Genomic DNA, 14,840 nt, shown 5'->3' with positions numbered 1-14,840 from the left:
TTAAAACTGAAGGAGGTACAGCAGGATGGTTTGATGATAAATCAAGGGTGCACAATAACTCCACTGATATTCATTATCTATATGGATCACATCATGAAGGAAATCAATATTAAACCTGATATAAAAATTGCAGATGTTAATCTCAGCTCTTTATGTATATGATGTCAGTCATAGTCGTAAATAAATCCAGGACTGCAAGTTTACAGGATTCCTTGACTAAACTGAATAACTGCTAAAAATGAGCAATAAAAATACAAAGATAACAAAAACCATATTGAAAACTTCAACTGCATCCTGAATGCAGAACTTATAGAAACTCATGTTAGAAGTTTAATGGAGCAAAACAGCACTAGGAAAGGATTAAAAATAGTATTGGATGAATTAAATACTATTTTTAATCCTTTCCTAGTGCTGTTTCACTCCACTAAATTTCTAAAGTGTTTCCCCAGGCACTTAAACCTCAACACACATACACACACCAAGATATACAAAAAAGTAAAACATTTTAGTTTTGGGCACAATTTCAGTGATGATGGCAAATTAAATTTCGAAATACAGTAGTGAACAAATTAATCTGAACAAGGCGTTTTTGGTTTTAGTTTGTTTTTGTTTCAATTCACAATAATTTTGGTTTTAGTTTACTATTTTGGTTAAGTAGAAAAAGAAGCTCCAATGGGTGTTGTACCACCTTACCCCAGTCCTGAAGATACTTTCAGGTGCAAACTTTGTTTGCTCACACTTGGATAAAGGATTAAACTAATTTTATTATACCAAGTGAAAAATAAACTTTCAACAAACTTTCACCAAAGGGCAAAAGTATATAAAGATTGGACTGTTGAGAAGTGGAAGAAGGTCATATTCTCATCTGAGAATATGACCTTCCATTTCTTTGTCCAAAGAGAGCAACTACCCTATGTTCGCAAATCGGTGACTGAGATCCTGCCCCCTTCAACAAGCTCCTAAACCCAGCTAAGGAGATCTTCTGAAGTGGTTTTACACATGACAGTCCAGGATCACTCGTGCCTGTTGAAAGTATGAAGAAAAGTGACCAATACAAAAAAATATTGGAGAAAAGTGTGGTCCCACAGATCCAGAAAGACAAACAACTTATCTTCCAACAGGATCTTTCTCCATGCCACACTTCAAAAAAAGTGAAATAGTTCCTCAAAAATCATGACATCTGATTGATTCAGTGGCACCATTACTCTTTAGATTAATCCAGTAGAAAATTTGTGGGCCATAGTAAAAAAGAGACTTGGAAAATTAAACTGTGATACAAAGGATAACTTAATACAATCCATTATAAAAGTATGGTTTCAAGATCAGTCTTGGGCGCAGGCAGTAGGGATTTTTCCGCCAGTTTATCTGGCGTTTTTCATCCCGCAAGCAGGCAAACAGGCGCCGTGAACATATGCTTCTACAGCCAAAAATATATCCCCCCCCCCAGGAGCAGACTAGGCGACAGGTCGGTTGGGAGTGGTACTAACAAGAAGTTGCATCTAAGTAACACGCAGACCCTGTATAGGAAGCAGGAATAACGCGTAGTGAAAGAAGGTGATTGGAATACAAAAGTAGGAGAAAGAAGAACTAGGAATCACTGGAAATTTTGGTTTAGGACTGAGGAATGAAGCAGTAAAAAGGATGTTGGAGTTTTGTGTTGAGAACAGTTGCTTTAATGCAAAATTTATTGCTTCCAACAACATAAAAACATTGTACATATCATTCAACACAACAACATTGTACACATCTAATCGAGAATACAGAAATCAGATTAATTATGTTGTTGCTTGCCAGCAGAAGGTGGACAAGTGCTATCCAAGCAGTAAAAACACTATCTGGTGCAGACTGTGGGACAGATCATGAATTATTGATAGCTGAAGTTAAATTGAAATTAAGGGCTAAGAAGAAACAAAAGGACAGTATCAAATTTGGTTTACATCCTATAAATGAAGCATTTAAAGTAAGTTGGAAAGAAATTAAAAAGTTTGGAAAAGACAGGAAGAGAATTAGAAGAACTATGAGAAGAAACAAAATATATGAGAGTGGTCTGAAAAGTTATCGGCCTCCACCATAGATGGCAACACTATCAACAAGATTTTTTTTTCTAAGTTGGTACATCTGTCATAAGAATCCATGTGAAATTGCAAGTCATTCTATAAAGTAGTTTGTTTTATACAGCTGTCTGAATCAAAAGTGTTGTCTGTATCCCTTGAAATGGATAAAATTGAGTATCAAGCTGTTATGAAATTCTTTGTAAAAGAAGGTTTAACGCCAAAAGAAATTCATTCGAAGTTCATAAAAGTTTATCCACGTGAAGAATGTTCAAAAAGCGTAACACCACCAGAAATCATTGATCAAGTGCACGATATGGTATTGGATGATCGGCGAGTCAAAGTGCATGAAATTGCTGAGACTATAGGCATTTCAAACGAACGTGTGCAATATATTTTGCACAAAGAATTGCATATGAAAAAGCTTTGCGCAAGATGGGTGCCACGCTTGCTCACAGGAGATCAAAAATGCACTCACATGAAAATCTCTGAACAGTGCTTGGGGTGTTTTTTAACAAGAATAAAACTTATTTTGTGCGTCGATTTATTACTATGGATGATACTTGGATTCACCATTACACACTAGAATACAAACAGAGTCAAAACAGTGGACAGAAGCCAGTTGTTCAGTGCCAAAGAAGACAAAATTGTTTCCATCAACAAGAAAGGTCATGGCATCAGTGTTTTGGGATGCTAAAGGCATTTTGTTTATTAATTATCTTGAAAAGGATAAAACAATAACCGGGGAATATTATTCCGATCTTTTAACCAGACTAGACGAAAAAATTCGTGAGAAAAGACCCAGTTTGCAGAATAAAAAATTCATCTTTCATTAGGACAATGGCACCTGCGCACAAAGGTGCTTTGGCAATAGGAAAATTAAGGGATCTGCACTATGAATTCTTGGAACATTTGCCCTATTCCCCAGGTTTGGCTCCCTCTGACTTCTATTTCTTTCCAAAACTAAAACTCTTCCTCACTGGTCAGCGTTTTTCTTCGAATCAAGATGCGATTGCAGATCTTACTGAGAACCACTACAGGGATGGGATAATGGCACTGGAACATCGCTGGAATAAATGTATTAGTCTCACGGGAGATTATGTTGAAAAATAAAAATAAATTTGAAATTATAAATTCGTTTTTTCATTGTTAGGCTGAGAACTTTTCAGACCATCCTTGTATAGTCATAGATGCAGCAAAGAAGATTGTTAATAAAGTAACAAGAAAGAAAAACTGCAAATGGCTGTCAGAAGAAGCTATTCAAATAGCAGAGGAAAAAAGAAAATGAAACTTCAGAGGGGAAAAAAAAGGGTCAGCCAACTGAGTGCAGATTTCCAAAGACAGGCTAGGAAAGATAAGGATAAACAAAAGGTACAAGGAAACTGAAGAAAGCAATATTATGGTTAGAACAAGAGATCTGTTTAGAAAAATAAATGATGTTACAGGGAAGTTTATTGCTAGATTAGGAGATGTAAAAAAAAAGTAATTCTGGTAAATGTCTGATGGAAGAAGATGAGGTGCAAAAAAGATGGAAAGAGTATATAGAGGATTTGTACAAGAATACCGAAGGAGAATTTGAAAGTTCGATCCATAATGATTACCAAAAAAATAATCATTATGGGTGACTTATTTGAAAACTGAATGTATAGCAGAAAACTTATGATAGGAATAAAGGAGATTACCGAGCTGCTGCAAGATAACTTTCTCAAGCTACATGTGAAAGAGGAATTTTATGTCAGAGAGGGTTATATTTAATCAAAGTGTCAGAAGGTATCTCAGTTAAGAATGTGACTGTCTTGCTACCAGTTGGTGACAGTGATCATTCTGTAACTAACCTGGAAGTAGATATAGATGTTTCGATTAGGACAGATTACTGCCAAACTACAAAGCCTGAATTCACAACAAACTGAGAAGAATACTATATTCAGTCAAATGTTATTAGTTACTGAATGGGAAGGATATAGACAGTGCATGGAAAACTTGGAAAAGATGCATAAACAATGCTGTATCTGAATGTGTCCCTAGAGTTTGAAAAGAAATAGGGTAAGAGTGAAATGAATGTGCAACTTTATTAAGTAAGAATATAATAATAAGAAAATGATGTGGAGGAATGTCCTGAGAATAAGGATGAACTTGTGATATATATAATGCACAGGCCACAAATTTATTTGTGGAGAAAGATTAGTTGGAATATGAAAGGCTATGCAAGCTAAAGGCAAGCCAAAACAATTTTGCCATTATGTTACAAGTAAAAGAAAGAATGAATGTGGAAGATTAATTTCGGTGAATGTATATGATACCATTGTGTCAGAAACAGATGCAATTGTTCAAATAATGAGCACTCACTTCACTGAAAACTATCACCCTGGTGTAAGCAATATGGAACACAGTGCTTATCACTACCTCAGATGAAGAGAGAAAGAGATGTGCATAAGAAGTAAATTCAAGAGCTGCTGCATAACCTGAATAACAAACTGGCAATAGGATCAGATGGGATATTAGCACATATGCTAAAATAATGGTCAAAGGAAGGTCCCTGATCTAATTGTATAATTTGAGTAGCAGTTAGTACTATAATAGTACTACATAATTTACTATGTATCATTACTAGCCTCCTAGTGACAATTTTTTTCCAAATTAACCTATTGGTTTTCATGTTAGATACAATATGGTTACATCTAGATAATCCTTAAGGATTTTTTAACAAGATTTCACAGGAATGGAAAGAGTGTGTTGTTAGATCCTGAATGGAGATCCTTACAAGCAAATTCTTTATTCAGGATTTAACATACTAAACATTACTAATTAAGGAGATACCTGCACATCAAGCACATAATTATGAAAATTTCCTTGTGTCACGTGATAATATGTATTCTATATGTGCTATATACTGAAGTTCATTCCTGTATAACTGAATTCAGAAGCAGAGAATTTTGCGCTACAATAGTGAGAATTGTGTAAGGGAATTGTTAAATTATTTTAAATCCCATTAAGCTGTCTAGAACATTGAGAATTTTCCAAACGGATAATAAGTAGTAATCCAAAATAATCGTATGTAATCTGTATGAGTCGAGCATAGCGCCGGAGACTGTACCTACGTGGAAGGTGATGTCAGAACGACTACCTGGAATACGGTAACCTGTGAGGTTCGTGCGGTAAAAGATGCATTGAATAGAAGGTGCACGAAAGGATGAATAAAGGACGATGCGCACGATATTACGGGGCTTTTTTCTTCTTCAGTTCCTGGATTCCAGCTTCGGAGGTTTGTCGGTGATTCGTGAGAGAGTGGTGGGTCGATTACAACGATGTCGGACGACAAGGCCTATTTCTGAGAAGGCTTAAAGATTTCCAAGCGAAGCTGACCGTGATATGACGGCCTATGCAGAAGCGAGCCTTTGCAAAAAGTCCCACTGTAGAGAACGGAAAAAGTTTCCTGAGAAACGATAGAAAACATGCTGAAGTCCAGAAGTGATTCAAGGACAGCGTACTGCATCGCCAGGTGCAGAGACAGCTGATAGATATACAGGAAGGTAACGCAGATCTACATGTGATAGCGTCAAGACAGTCAGAAAGGATAGTGTAATGTAAAGAATTTCATTCTATGTTAAGATTGCTTTGAAGAAAGAGAACTTTGTGTAGATTGTAAGCTAAGGACATTTTACTATAGAACTTTTAAGTGAGAATTTGATTGAATTAGTTAAACCCCGTGGAACAAAGAAAAATTGTTGATAGGCAGTATTTTGATTGAGAATGACTAGAATTGACCAATGAAATTTTGAATTAAGATAGCTATTGATAGAGTATTAATGTTTAATGTGCATTCAGTGAATAATTTGTGAAAGGAATTATAACCTAGTAGTGTTGTGATTGCACTCAATCTTATCTTTTTATAGTTGAAAAATTTAGCTTACTTAACTTCACTGATGTGATTTGCTATGAACCCTAACTTAGTGTGAGTTTTGTTCTAAAGGGATGAAAAAGCTGTGGAGAGGATGCAAAGAAAACAAAAATGATATCAAGATTATGGAATGTAGATTATGAGGACAGAGAGAGCATGCAAACTGTAGACAATCCTAAACAGTAGAAAGGGGGGAGAGTATGATAAAAGCCTATAAACGTCTGAAAATTGTGCTATACTAGTTGATGGATTTTTCCTAATGTGGAAGGTGATGGAGAGGACATGAGAGCATCCATGCTGAATTTTTGCATGTGTGTGATTAGTTGAGAGCCATATTTGTTGCTCACATAGAAGTGAGTGAGTAGAAGAGTTTGTCCATTGAAGTGGCAAGTTCATCTAGTGAAGAAGTCAGTTAATCTTTTAATCAAATTATTACCAACATTAACTCACCATCTTTCCCTGCTGGCTGAGTCAAGAAGAAATACCATTCAAGTTTTTTAACATGCCATAGAAGGATCCAGCCAACATCATTTCTCTGAAGATATCCAAATCTGAAAATAAGAAAGTTTTCAGTTATATATTATACATACTTCATAAAATCAGTAATTGCTTAGTTCAATTCATACAGATTTTGTCTAAATTTAGAATCAATTAACAGATCCAAACTTGTAGATTTAAAAATAAACTAAACATATCAACTCGGTAATACAACTTTAAGGAAAATTAAGGAAGGTATTATTATTATTCAGGCCTCCATGGAGTCAAAAGACTCATCGCGGGAGGTCCTTCCTAGGAAACACAAAGTCTATCAAGCTTCATCGTGGGAGGCCCTAGGAAACACAAAGTCTATCATACCACTCCTTAAACTCACTGACTGTTCTCGCTCTCACCACTCTATCAGGCAATGCATTCAACCACCCTCCATGCAAGGAAACCACTCCTCATCCTCTTGCTCACAGTTTTCTATCGTAACTTCCAGGAATTACCCCCCCGTCATCAATCCTTTCCGCTGTTCAACCAAAAACTCTCCAGTGTCAACCCTGTAAATACCTCTCAACAGTTTAAAAGTCTCAATCATATCACCTCTCCTTCTTCTATCTATCAAACTCTGCAGTCCACATTCCCTCAGCAGATCCTCATAACTACATTGTACAGTCCTGAAACCATCTTTGTTATTCGCCTTTGTACCCTTTCCACAGTTAATTCAAATCCTGAGGACCAAATATGACAACAATAGTCTAAGTGTGGTCTGATCAGGGTCTTTTACAACAGAATGATAACTCATATCTCTGCAGGTCAGTGTCTGCCCTAACTAACTCCAGTATAGCTCCTCCAATAGAGTATGCAGCATCCCATCGATGTCCCAAACTTCAAGACCTTACATTTTGCTGCATTAAACCAACATCCCCATTCATTTGCCCATCTGTATAACTGATTCAAATCCTCTTGCAGGGCTACCACATTGCACTATTACTAATAACCCTTCCCAGCTTCACATCATCCACAAATAACTGAATAACCCCCTGCAATCCACTGACAATGTCATTGATATAAAGGTTAAACAATATAGGTCCCACTACTGAGCCTTGTGGGACCCCAATTGTAACCCTCTGCTTCCTTGAAACTGTCCCACCATACACAACTCTCTGATACCTATCAAACAGCCAATCCTGAATCCAGTTGATCTACCTGACATCCAAACTTATGTGCTGCAACTTAAACATCAGCTTATCATGTGGAACCCTGTCAAATGCCTTCGCTAAATCCAAGAAAATGGCAGTATATGCCTTTCCCTCATCTACTGCTCTTGTAACTTTATTATAAAAGGATAGCATATTATTAAAACAAGAGAATCCTTTTACAAATCCATGTTGACTCTCACAGATAACATTACCCTCATCTACCCAATGCTGTGTACAGTCCCTCACTAATTTCTCCAAGATCTTAACAACTACTGATGACACACAAACTGGCCTGTAATTAGACACTTCCAGTCTGCTACCGCCCTTATGCAATGGAATATCTTACCTTCCTTCCGTTCCCTGGGCACCTTTCCCGTAGCCAGACTTTCATTGAAAAGTTAGGTCAAAGGAGCTGTCAGTTCTTTAGCATATTCTCTCAAAACTCGTGGTGAAATGCCATCCAGTCCCAAAGCTTTACTGACATCCAGAGTACTCAGTATTTGGAACACACTCTCCTCCTGCACCTCTAAACCTCGAACCTGCCCTATACCTCTAGTATTAAAATTTACTCCTCCAGGATGAAATACTCCAATAAAGTGTTCATTGAACAATTCCACTATGTCCTTTGCATCAGTGCTCTGTTTTTATTTTTATCCCATTTTTATCCCATAATGCCATTCTTCCACAATCATTTCTCCTCCTACTGGCCACACAGCTAAAAAATTCCCTAGGATTTTCTTTGGATCTTAAGGCCAATCTCTTCTCATATTCCAGTTTTGCCTTCCTTACCATACTAGTCACTCTCCTGGCCTGTGTCTTATATTCTTCATGCATCTGCTTTTCACCTGTCTCCTTATATCTCTTCCATAGCCTCTTTTTCGTATGCAGTTCCTGTTTGATATTATTTTTCATCCGCTTTACTCCAAATTGTGTCCTCTTCATCACTGTGGAATACAGCTTACTATTGCTGCTAACAACTGGTGGGAGAGATGTCATCTCAGTTATTATAAACTCTTCTGATGCTATGACCAAATCCAAAACTCTTGAACCTCTTGTTCCCTCTATTACATGTTGCCTGAGACATTTGTCCCTCAAAAATTCTAAAAATTCCGTTCCCTTATTGCTACATGCATCTTTCTCTCCCCAATTTATACTGCTGTAGTTAAAATCTCCCATAACAATCATTCTTCTTGCACTTGCCAAGCTCAACTGTCTAAACATCTCCTGCTCTCCACCCTCTGTGCTCCTTGGTTTGTAGCAACACCCCACTAAATATACTGTCTTGCCCACGTCTACCTCACACGATATGCTTTCAAAATCATTAGTGTCTTCCAAAGTCTCCACTCTTAGAAGAGTCATCACTTATCTTAAGCAGTACTAAACCACTACACTTTCCCTTCCTATCCTGCCAAAAAATGCTGTACCCTGCTACTTCTATTCCTGTTATTATATCCTCTTCTATCAACCATGTCTCAGTGATCCCAATAATCTTTGGCTAGGCTGAAGCTATCAGCACCACCAATTCCTCTCCTTTATTCCAGATACTCCTGGCATTAGTATAAAACATAAAAATGCCACTGTTTCTATACCCAGCATTATCCCCTCCCCTTCTCCCAAGTACACATTCCTACAAGAGGTCACCCCCTGCTACCATCCACCCTGGGCATTCTAGTTTCCCTGCATTGACACACACACTGATTCGTTCAGGACAGCAATCTCTCCAGATGCCTACGTCCTTCCTCGTTCAAATGCAAGCAGTTTCTCGCATACAATTCCTTTCTATCCTCAAACACCCTCCAAGCATCCACATATTCCAATTCTCTCTTCTGACACATTCTAGCTATTATGTTATTCAATATTACTACTCTTCAGCTCAGCTCGTCACTATCATATCTGGGCAACATGCACACTATCTTTCCTCTCTGCATCTTCTTTCGTACAACCTCAAGCAAGAATCTCATATTTCTCGCTGCCCAATTTACATTACCTCTCAAGTCGTTTGTTCCTACCATCACAATCAACTCATCCACCCTTTCACCCCTCCTAATTGCCAATGCCACACTTTCAATCATTCCTCCAGGCAAACACTCCTCACGCATCCTATCTTAAACACCACATATCATTGAGTCCCCATACATTACACCTCTTACCACTCTGTTCCTCGATTGCTCACACTTCTTTTCTAACACTTCCTCTCTGTGTTCCCCCTACTTATCTACCTTCCTGACATCACTCTATCCCTGGTTCCAGTGCTCTCTCGCATTCTTCTCATTCTCTTTCTCTCCTACTGTTTCTATTCTCTTGTTTTCTATCATTCCCATAACTCTCTCATTCCCTCTCTTCTACTGTTCCTATTCTCTCCTCTTCTATCATTCCCATAACTCTCTCTCATTCCCTCTCTTCTACTATTCCTATTCTCTCCTTTTCTATCATTCCCATAACTCTCTCTCATTCCCTCTCTTCCACTGTTCCCATTCCCATATCTCTCTCTCCTCTTCTATCATCCACATAACTCTTTCTCACTCTCTATTCCACTTATCCTATTCTCTCCTCTTCTATCAATCCCATAACTCTCTCTCATTTCCTCTCTTCTAATGTTCCTATTCTCTCCTCCTCTTCATATATATCTCTGAATATATATATCTTCGTATATATCTCTGAATATATATATATATCTTCATATATATCTCTGAATATATATATATATATATCTTCGTATATATCTCTGAATGCATATATCTCTGAACATATATATATATATATCTTCATATATATCTCTGAATGCATATATCTCTGAATATATATATATATATCTTCGTATATATCTCTGAATGTGATTGAACAAAAACGACAAAACACTTATCTGTTCATATTCAGTTATTCCTTAACAAAAAATTACATTACAGATTTGCTAATCTTTAATAATGACGTTCTGTTTTTAAAGCTGATTAACTTGAAATTTCCATTCTCAAAGAGTGACTTGGAATTTGAATGACTTGCAAAGAACTGCAGTAAATAACTGCAACCACATTTACCACTGAACCACAGGAAATTATCCAGATGATCAGAAGTAGCAATAGATTTCTCTCCTTGTGTCAATTGCTTAATCAAAATTTTACTTGAACAATAAAATACTACAAAGGACTATTCAATTAGGTTACAAAATGAATAAGTTCAGAATAAAACTAGATAACAATATTCACATTATACACAGAAATGTGATGATATAAAGTTTTTCTGTATGGGTAATATGCATATTATACTTAACAAGTATCATATACTTGTAAGAGCACAAAAATTACATCCATGATAATCTGTATAGCATGTTGAGATTTGCAGACCATGCTATGGTTACTCCATATTTTATTAAATAGAGGAAAACTATATTACATAGAAGTTGAGAGACTATTTTTAGAATCAGCTTCAGATATGAAGCACTCTCCCAACTTCAACAAGTATGGTTGCATTAATTTACCAAAGATCTGGGAGACTATCATTTTAAGATTTGATAGGCTGACTTTTCTAAATAAACTTTATAGTTATCCGACCCACTGTGGGTGTTTACTTCACATCAGTTGCCTCAAAAGAAAAAAAGAGTGATGCTAGGAGGTCAGCATTTTCTTTGGGTGCTGCAACAGTGGTGCCATATGGATGTGAGAGAGGAATGTAGGTGAGCAGAAGTTGCATTCGATGACCTTTGTGAGGGACCAAGGAAGGCACAGCTATCGTTTTAACAAGAGACAAGTTTTCCACCCTTTATGGATTTGGATTTGCTGATAGTTCATTTACATTTATTGCATGTTTCCATATAGGCTGAGTATGAAGCTTGGAGTTTTTGATGCAAGCCACTTGCATCAAAAACCCCAAGTAGTCAAAGAAAATTGAGTGTTTTCTTTGACTGCCTTCATGCACCTTCTGTTGCACTAGGGCTTGGAAAGTGGATGGGAATTCTGGATGGAATGCCTCTGTGGATGATTACTGTGACTTGCTCAGTGCAGTTGTCTGGGTCAGAAGTGCTGAAGTAATAGTCATGCCATGGAAAAGAGTGTATTAGTTCTAGCGATAATCACACACTGTAATGCCAGAGGACATAAGGTTGGGTGTGGTCAGAGGAGAGGCATTCTATAAGGCTGGAAACTTGCAGAAGGTTGTCATCTGAGTTGCTGAGAGGAGAGGTAACCTCTATGTAAAATATGACTTCTGCATTGATTTAACTTTTGTATCTTCCTCGGTTTATCTCCCACTGATGAGAACCCTAGAAAAATTGTCAAAAATAGTCTAAGTAGTAGCCAACAGTTTATAAGTAGTATAGAAGTTTTTTCACTTGGCTATGCTACTAATTATATATTGAGTTTTATCCTTTATCCAAGTATTAGCAAACAAAGTTCGCACCTGAAGTACTTTCAGGACTGGGGCAACTCTCCTTAATGCATAACATTATACATGTCTGCAAGGAGATGTGCTTTGCATTATGGGAGATACTAAGGCAAGTGAATGAGAACTTATACCACCTTTACCACAAGTTGCCCCAGTCCTGAAAGTACTTCAGGTGCAAACTTTGTTTGCTAACACATGGATAAAGGATAAAACCTAATATATCATCAATAGTAGCATAGCCAACTGAAAAAACTTCCATAAACTTATCTCTAAGCCAGAGAATTTTAATAATAGGGTCTGACACCCTTTGGCAACTTGTATAGGTAAATATGACTTCTCCATTACTTCCACCTTATTATCACCACCTCTGGGTCTGGCTCCCGCTGATGAGACCTCAGTAAAGCTCGAAACAGGTCTAGGTAGTGGCCCTTCCCTTAATGCATAACATTATACATGTCTGCAAGGAGATGTGCTTTGCATTATGGGAGATACTAAGGCAAGTAACGAGAACTTATACCACCTTTACCATGAGTTGTCTCAGTCCTGAAAGTACTTCAGGTGCAAACTTTGTTTGCTAACACGTGGATAAAACCCAATATATAATTAGAGTAGCCAATGTATAATTAAGTAGAGTAGTCATGAAAATACTTCATGGGCAAACTTTGTTTGCTTATATGTATAGAAAGGTTTAGGCATCATTGATTATTCATAATAATGCTTCATGGTATAAAGAAAACCAAGAGAAGAAAAAACACATTTATTAAACTCCAGAATATTTCAATGGTTTTCTACACAGTATCATCAGAGCACAATTATAACTGTGACAAGTACACAGCACTGAAGTAAGTAATTCAGTTACAATCTGGCAAACTAGATTGTAACTGAAAACAAAACTAATAAAACTACATTGCACCATCTGTGGGTCAGATAACTGTAAAGTTTATTTAGGGAAGTCAGCCTATCAAATCCTAAAATGATAGTCTCCCAGATCTTTGGTAAATTAATGCAACCATACTTGTTGATATTGGAGGGTGCTTCATATCTGAAGCTGATTTTAAAAATAGTCTCTCATACCTATAACAACTTCTATGTAATATACATGTTTTCCTCTAATCTTAAAAATGGGGTGCGTCTTATATAATGAAGGTAAAGATTGTTTCCTCTTTTCAAAGTCATAAGCACTCCCTTTTATGTTCCAAGATCTTTGTAGGCGGTTAATGGTGCAATCAAATTGATGTGTGACCTTCACGTGACTTCTAGCACGTCATTGGCTGTGAACTGGGAGTCCCTATTCAAATTTCATAATATCTTATCCAAGTAATCAGTTACCAATGTTTATCAGTATTGAGTTGACGTGTTGAGATATTTTGTGTTAGGTTTTAGGTTTTTTCCAGAAAATTGTATTAAATTTCTTGGGTGCGTCTTATCGTCTTATACATAGGAGCATCTTATACACCAGAAAATACGGTATATTATACGTGTTAAGTATAATATGCCTATTACCCTACATACGATGAAGGCAAATCACCTCCTTCCATACCAGCAACTGGGCACCATATGGCTCCTGTGGACTTTCGGCAGAAAGACATAAGAATATTAGACATCCTGAACACTATAAAGTTGTCTGGTCCTGATGGCATCTCTCCTATTGTACTCAAATGCTGTGCTCCAGAGGTAACATCTGTCCTCTATCATCTCTTCAATCTTCTCTACTCAGTTGCCACCTACTCCATCTCATGGAAATTATTATATCCAATCCATTCCAAAAAAAAAAGGGAGACAAAAGCTTACCATCCAACTACCAGCACCTCAATCCTCTCGAAAATAATGGAGAAAGTTATAAGTGGTCAACTTCTTCACTACCTAGAAGCTCGCCAGTTAAAAAGCCACCATCAGTATGGATTTTGCTAATCCAGATCCAAAACTGATATTTTAGCCTACATCACTCACCTCTGTACAAGTGCTAGCTACTAACCCTGTAGAAATCCCAAATCCACCCTCATTAGAATACTGTTCACACATTTGAGGTGGTGCACCTAAAACCTCCTTAATAATTCTTCAGAGGAAAGCAATTCACCTCATAGATGACCCCTTCTCAAATAGGCTCACTTCAACTTCTATCTCACAGATGCAGTGCTTCAGCTCTGTGTCTCTTCTACAGGTATACTTCCGTGGTAATTTCTCCAGTAAATTGGTAAACATTATTCTTCCAGTTGCTGTTAGGCCTGTTAAAGCAATTAAAACAAAAGCAGATGTCCGACATCCTTTATAATACAACTGCCAACTCATCAAACCTGCCTCTCCTCTTCCTCATTTATTCCATCTATCTCTGTCATCTGAAATGGCCTTTCCCATAATGTGTTTCCCAACAATTTTTTCAACGTATGGCTCTTTAAGAAGAATGTTAATAGGTTTCTTAAACCCTTATGTGCACCTCACACATGGTACTGATGTGCTATATGTTTTTGTATCTCTCTCTCGTGTGTGGGTTAAAAAAAAATTCCCACATTAAAATGGTGTATCATTACATTATTAAAATACTCTCAAATGAGAAATTGAGATAATATAATTTCTTTTCAAGTATAGTATATACTTGAAAAGAAATTATATTCTTATTTTAATCCTTTATCAAGTGTAAGTAAGCAAAGTTTGCAAGTAGAGAATCTTCACAACCACTCTACTTGTATTACTTGCATACAGAAGCTACTGATTTCAATTAATTGCCTTATTATTCAACAATGTAAAAGCATCATAAGAATCATTATACAAAGTGTCTGCAGAAATGAATGGTCGTGAAGATGTTCACTTGCAAATTTCGTTTGCTCTGACTGA

At 37.0% G+C, this 14,840-nt stretch overlaps 1 protein-coding gene across 4 annotated transcripts in view; it reads right to left on the bottom strand.

The window, feature by feature from the left end:
* The window catches only part of LOC150102142 (uncharacterized), a 385,716-nt gene that overhangs the window by 288,143 nt on the left and 82,733 nt on the right, over nucleotides 1-14,840 (bottom strand). For all 4 annotated transcript variants that reach the window (XM_090399664.1, XM_090399665.1, XM_090399668.1 and 1 more), the window contains exon 5: nucleotides 6,400-6,500. In XM_090399664.1, the coding sequence (XP_090255790.1) occupies nucleotides 6,400-6,500 (101 nt within the window). The remainder of the gene's footprint in view (nucleotides 1-6,399; nucleotides 6,501-14,840) is intronic.

This window comes from Typopeltis vanoorti, chromosome 10, assembly GCF_054136105.1.
Source record: "Typopeltis vanoorti isolate ZY-2024b chromosome 10, IOZ_Tvanoo_1.0, whole genome shotgun sequence".
NCBI classification, from domain to species: domain Eukaryota; kingdom Metazoa; phylum Arthropoda; class Arachnida; order Uropygi; family Thelyphonidae; genus Typopeltis; species Typopeltis vanoorti.
Note: the sequence above shows the minus strand (reverse complement) of the source record. Positions and strands in the feature narration are given on the sequence as shown.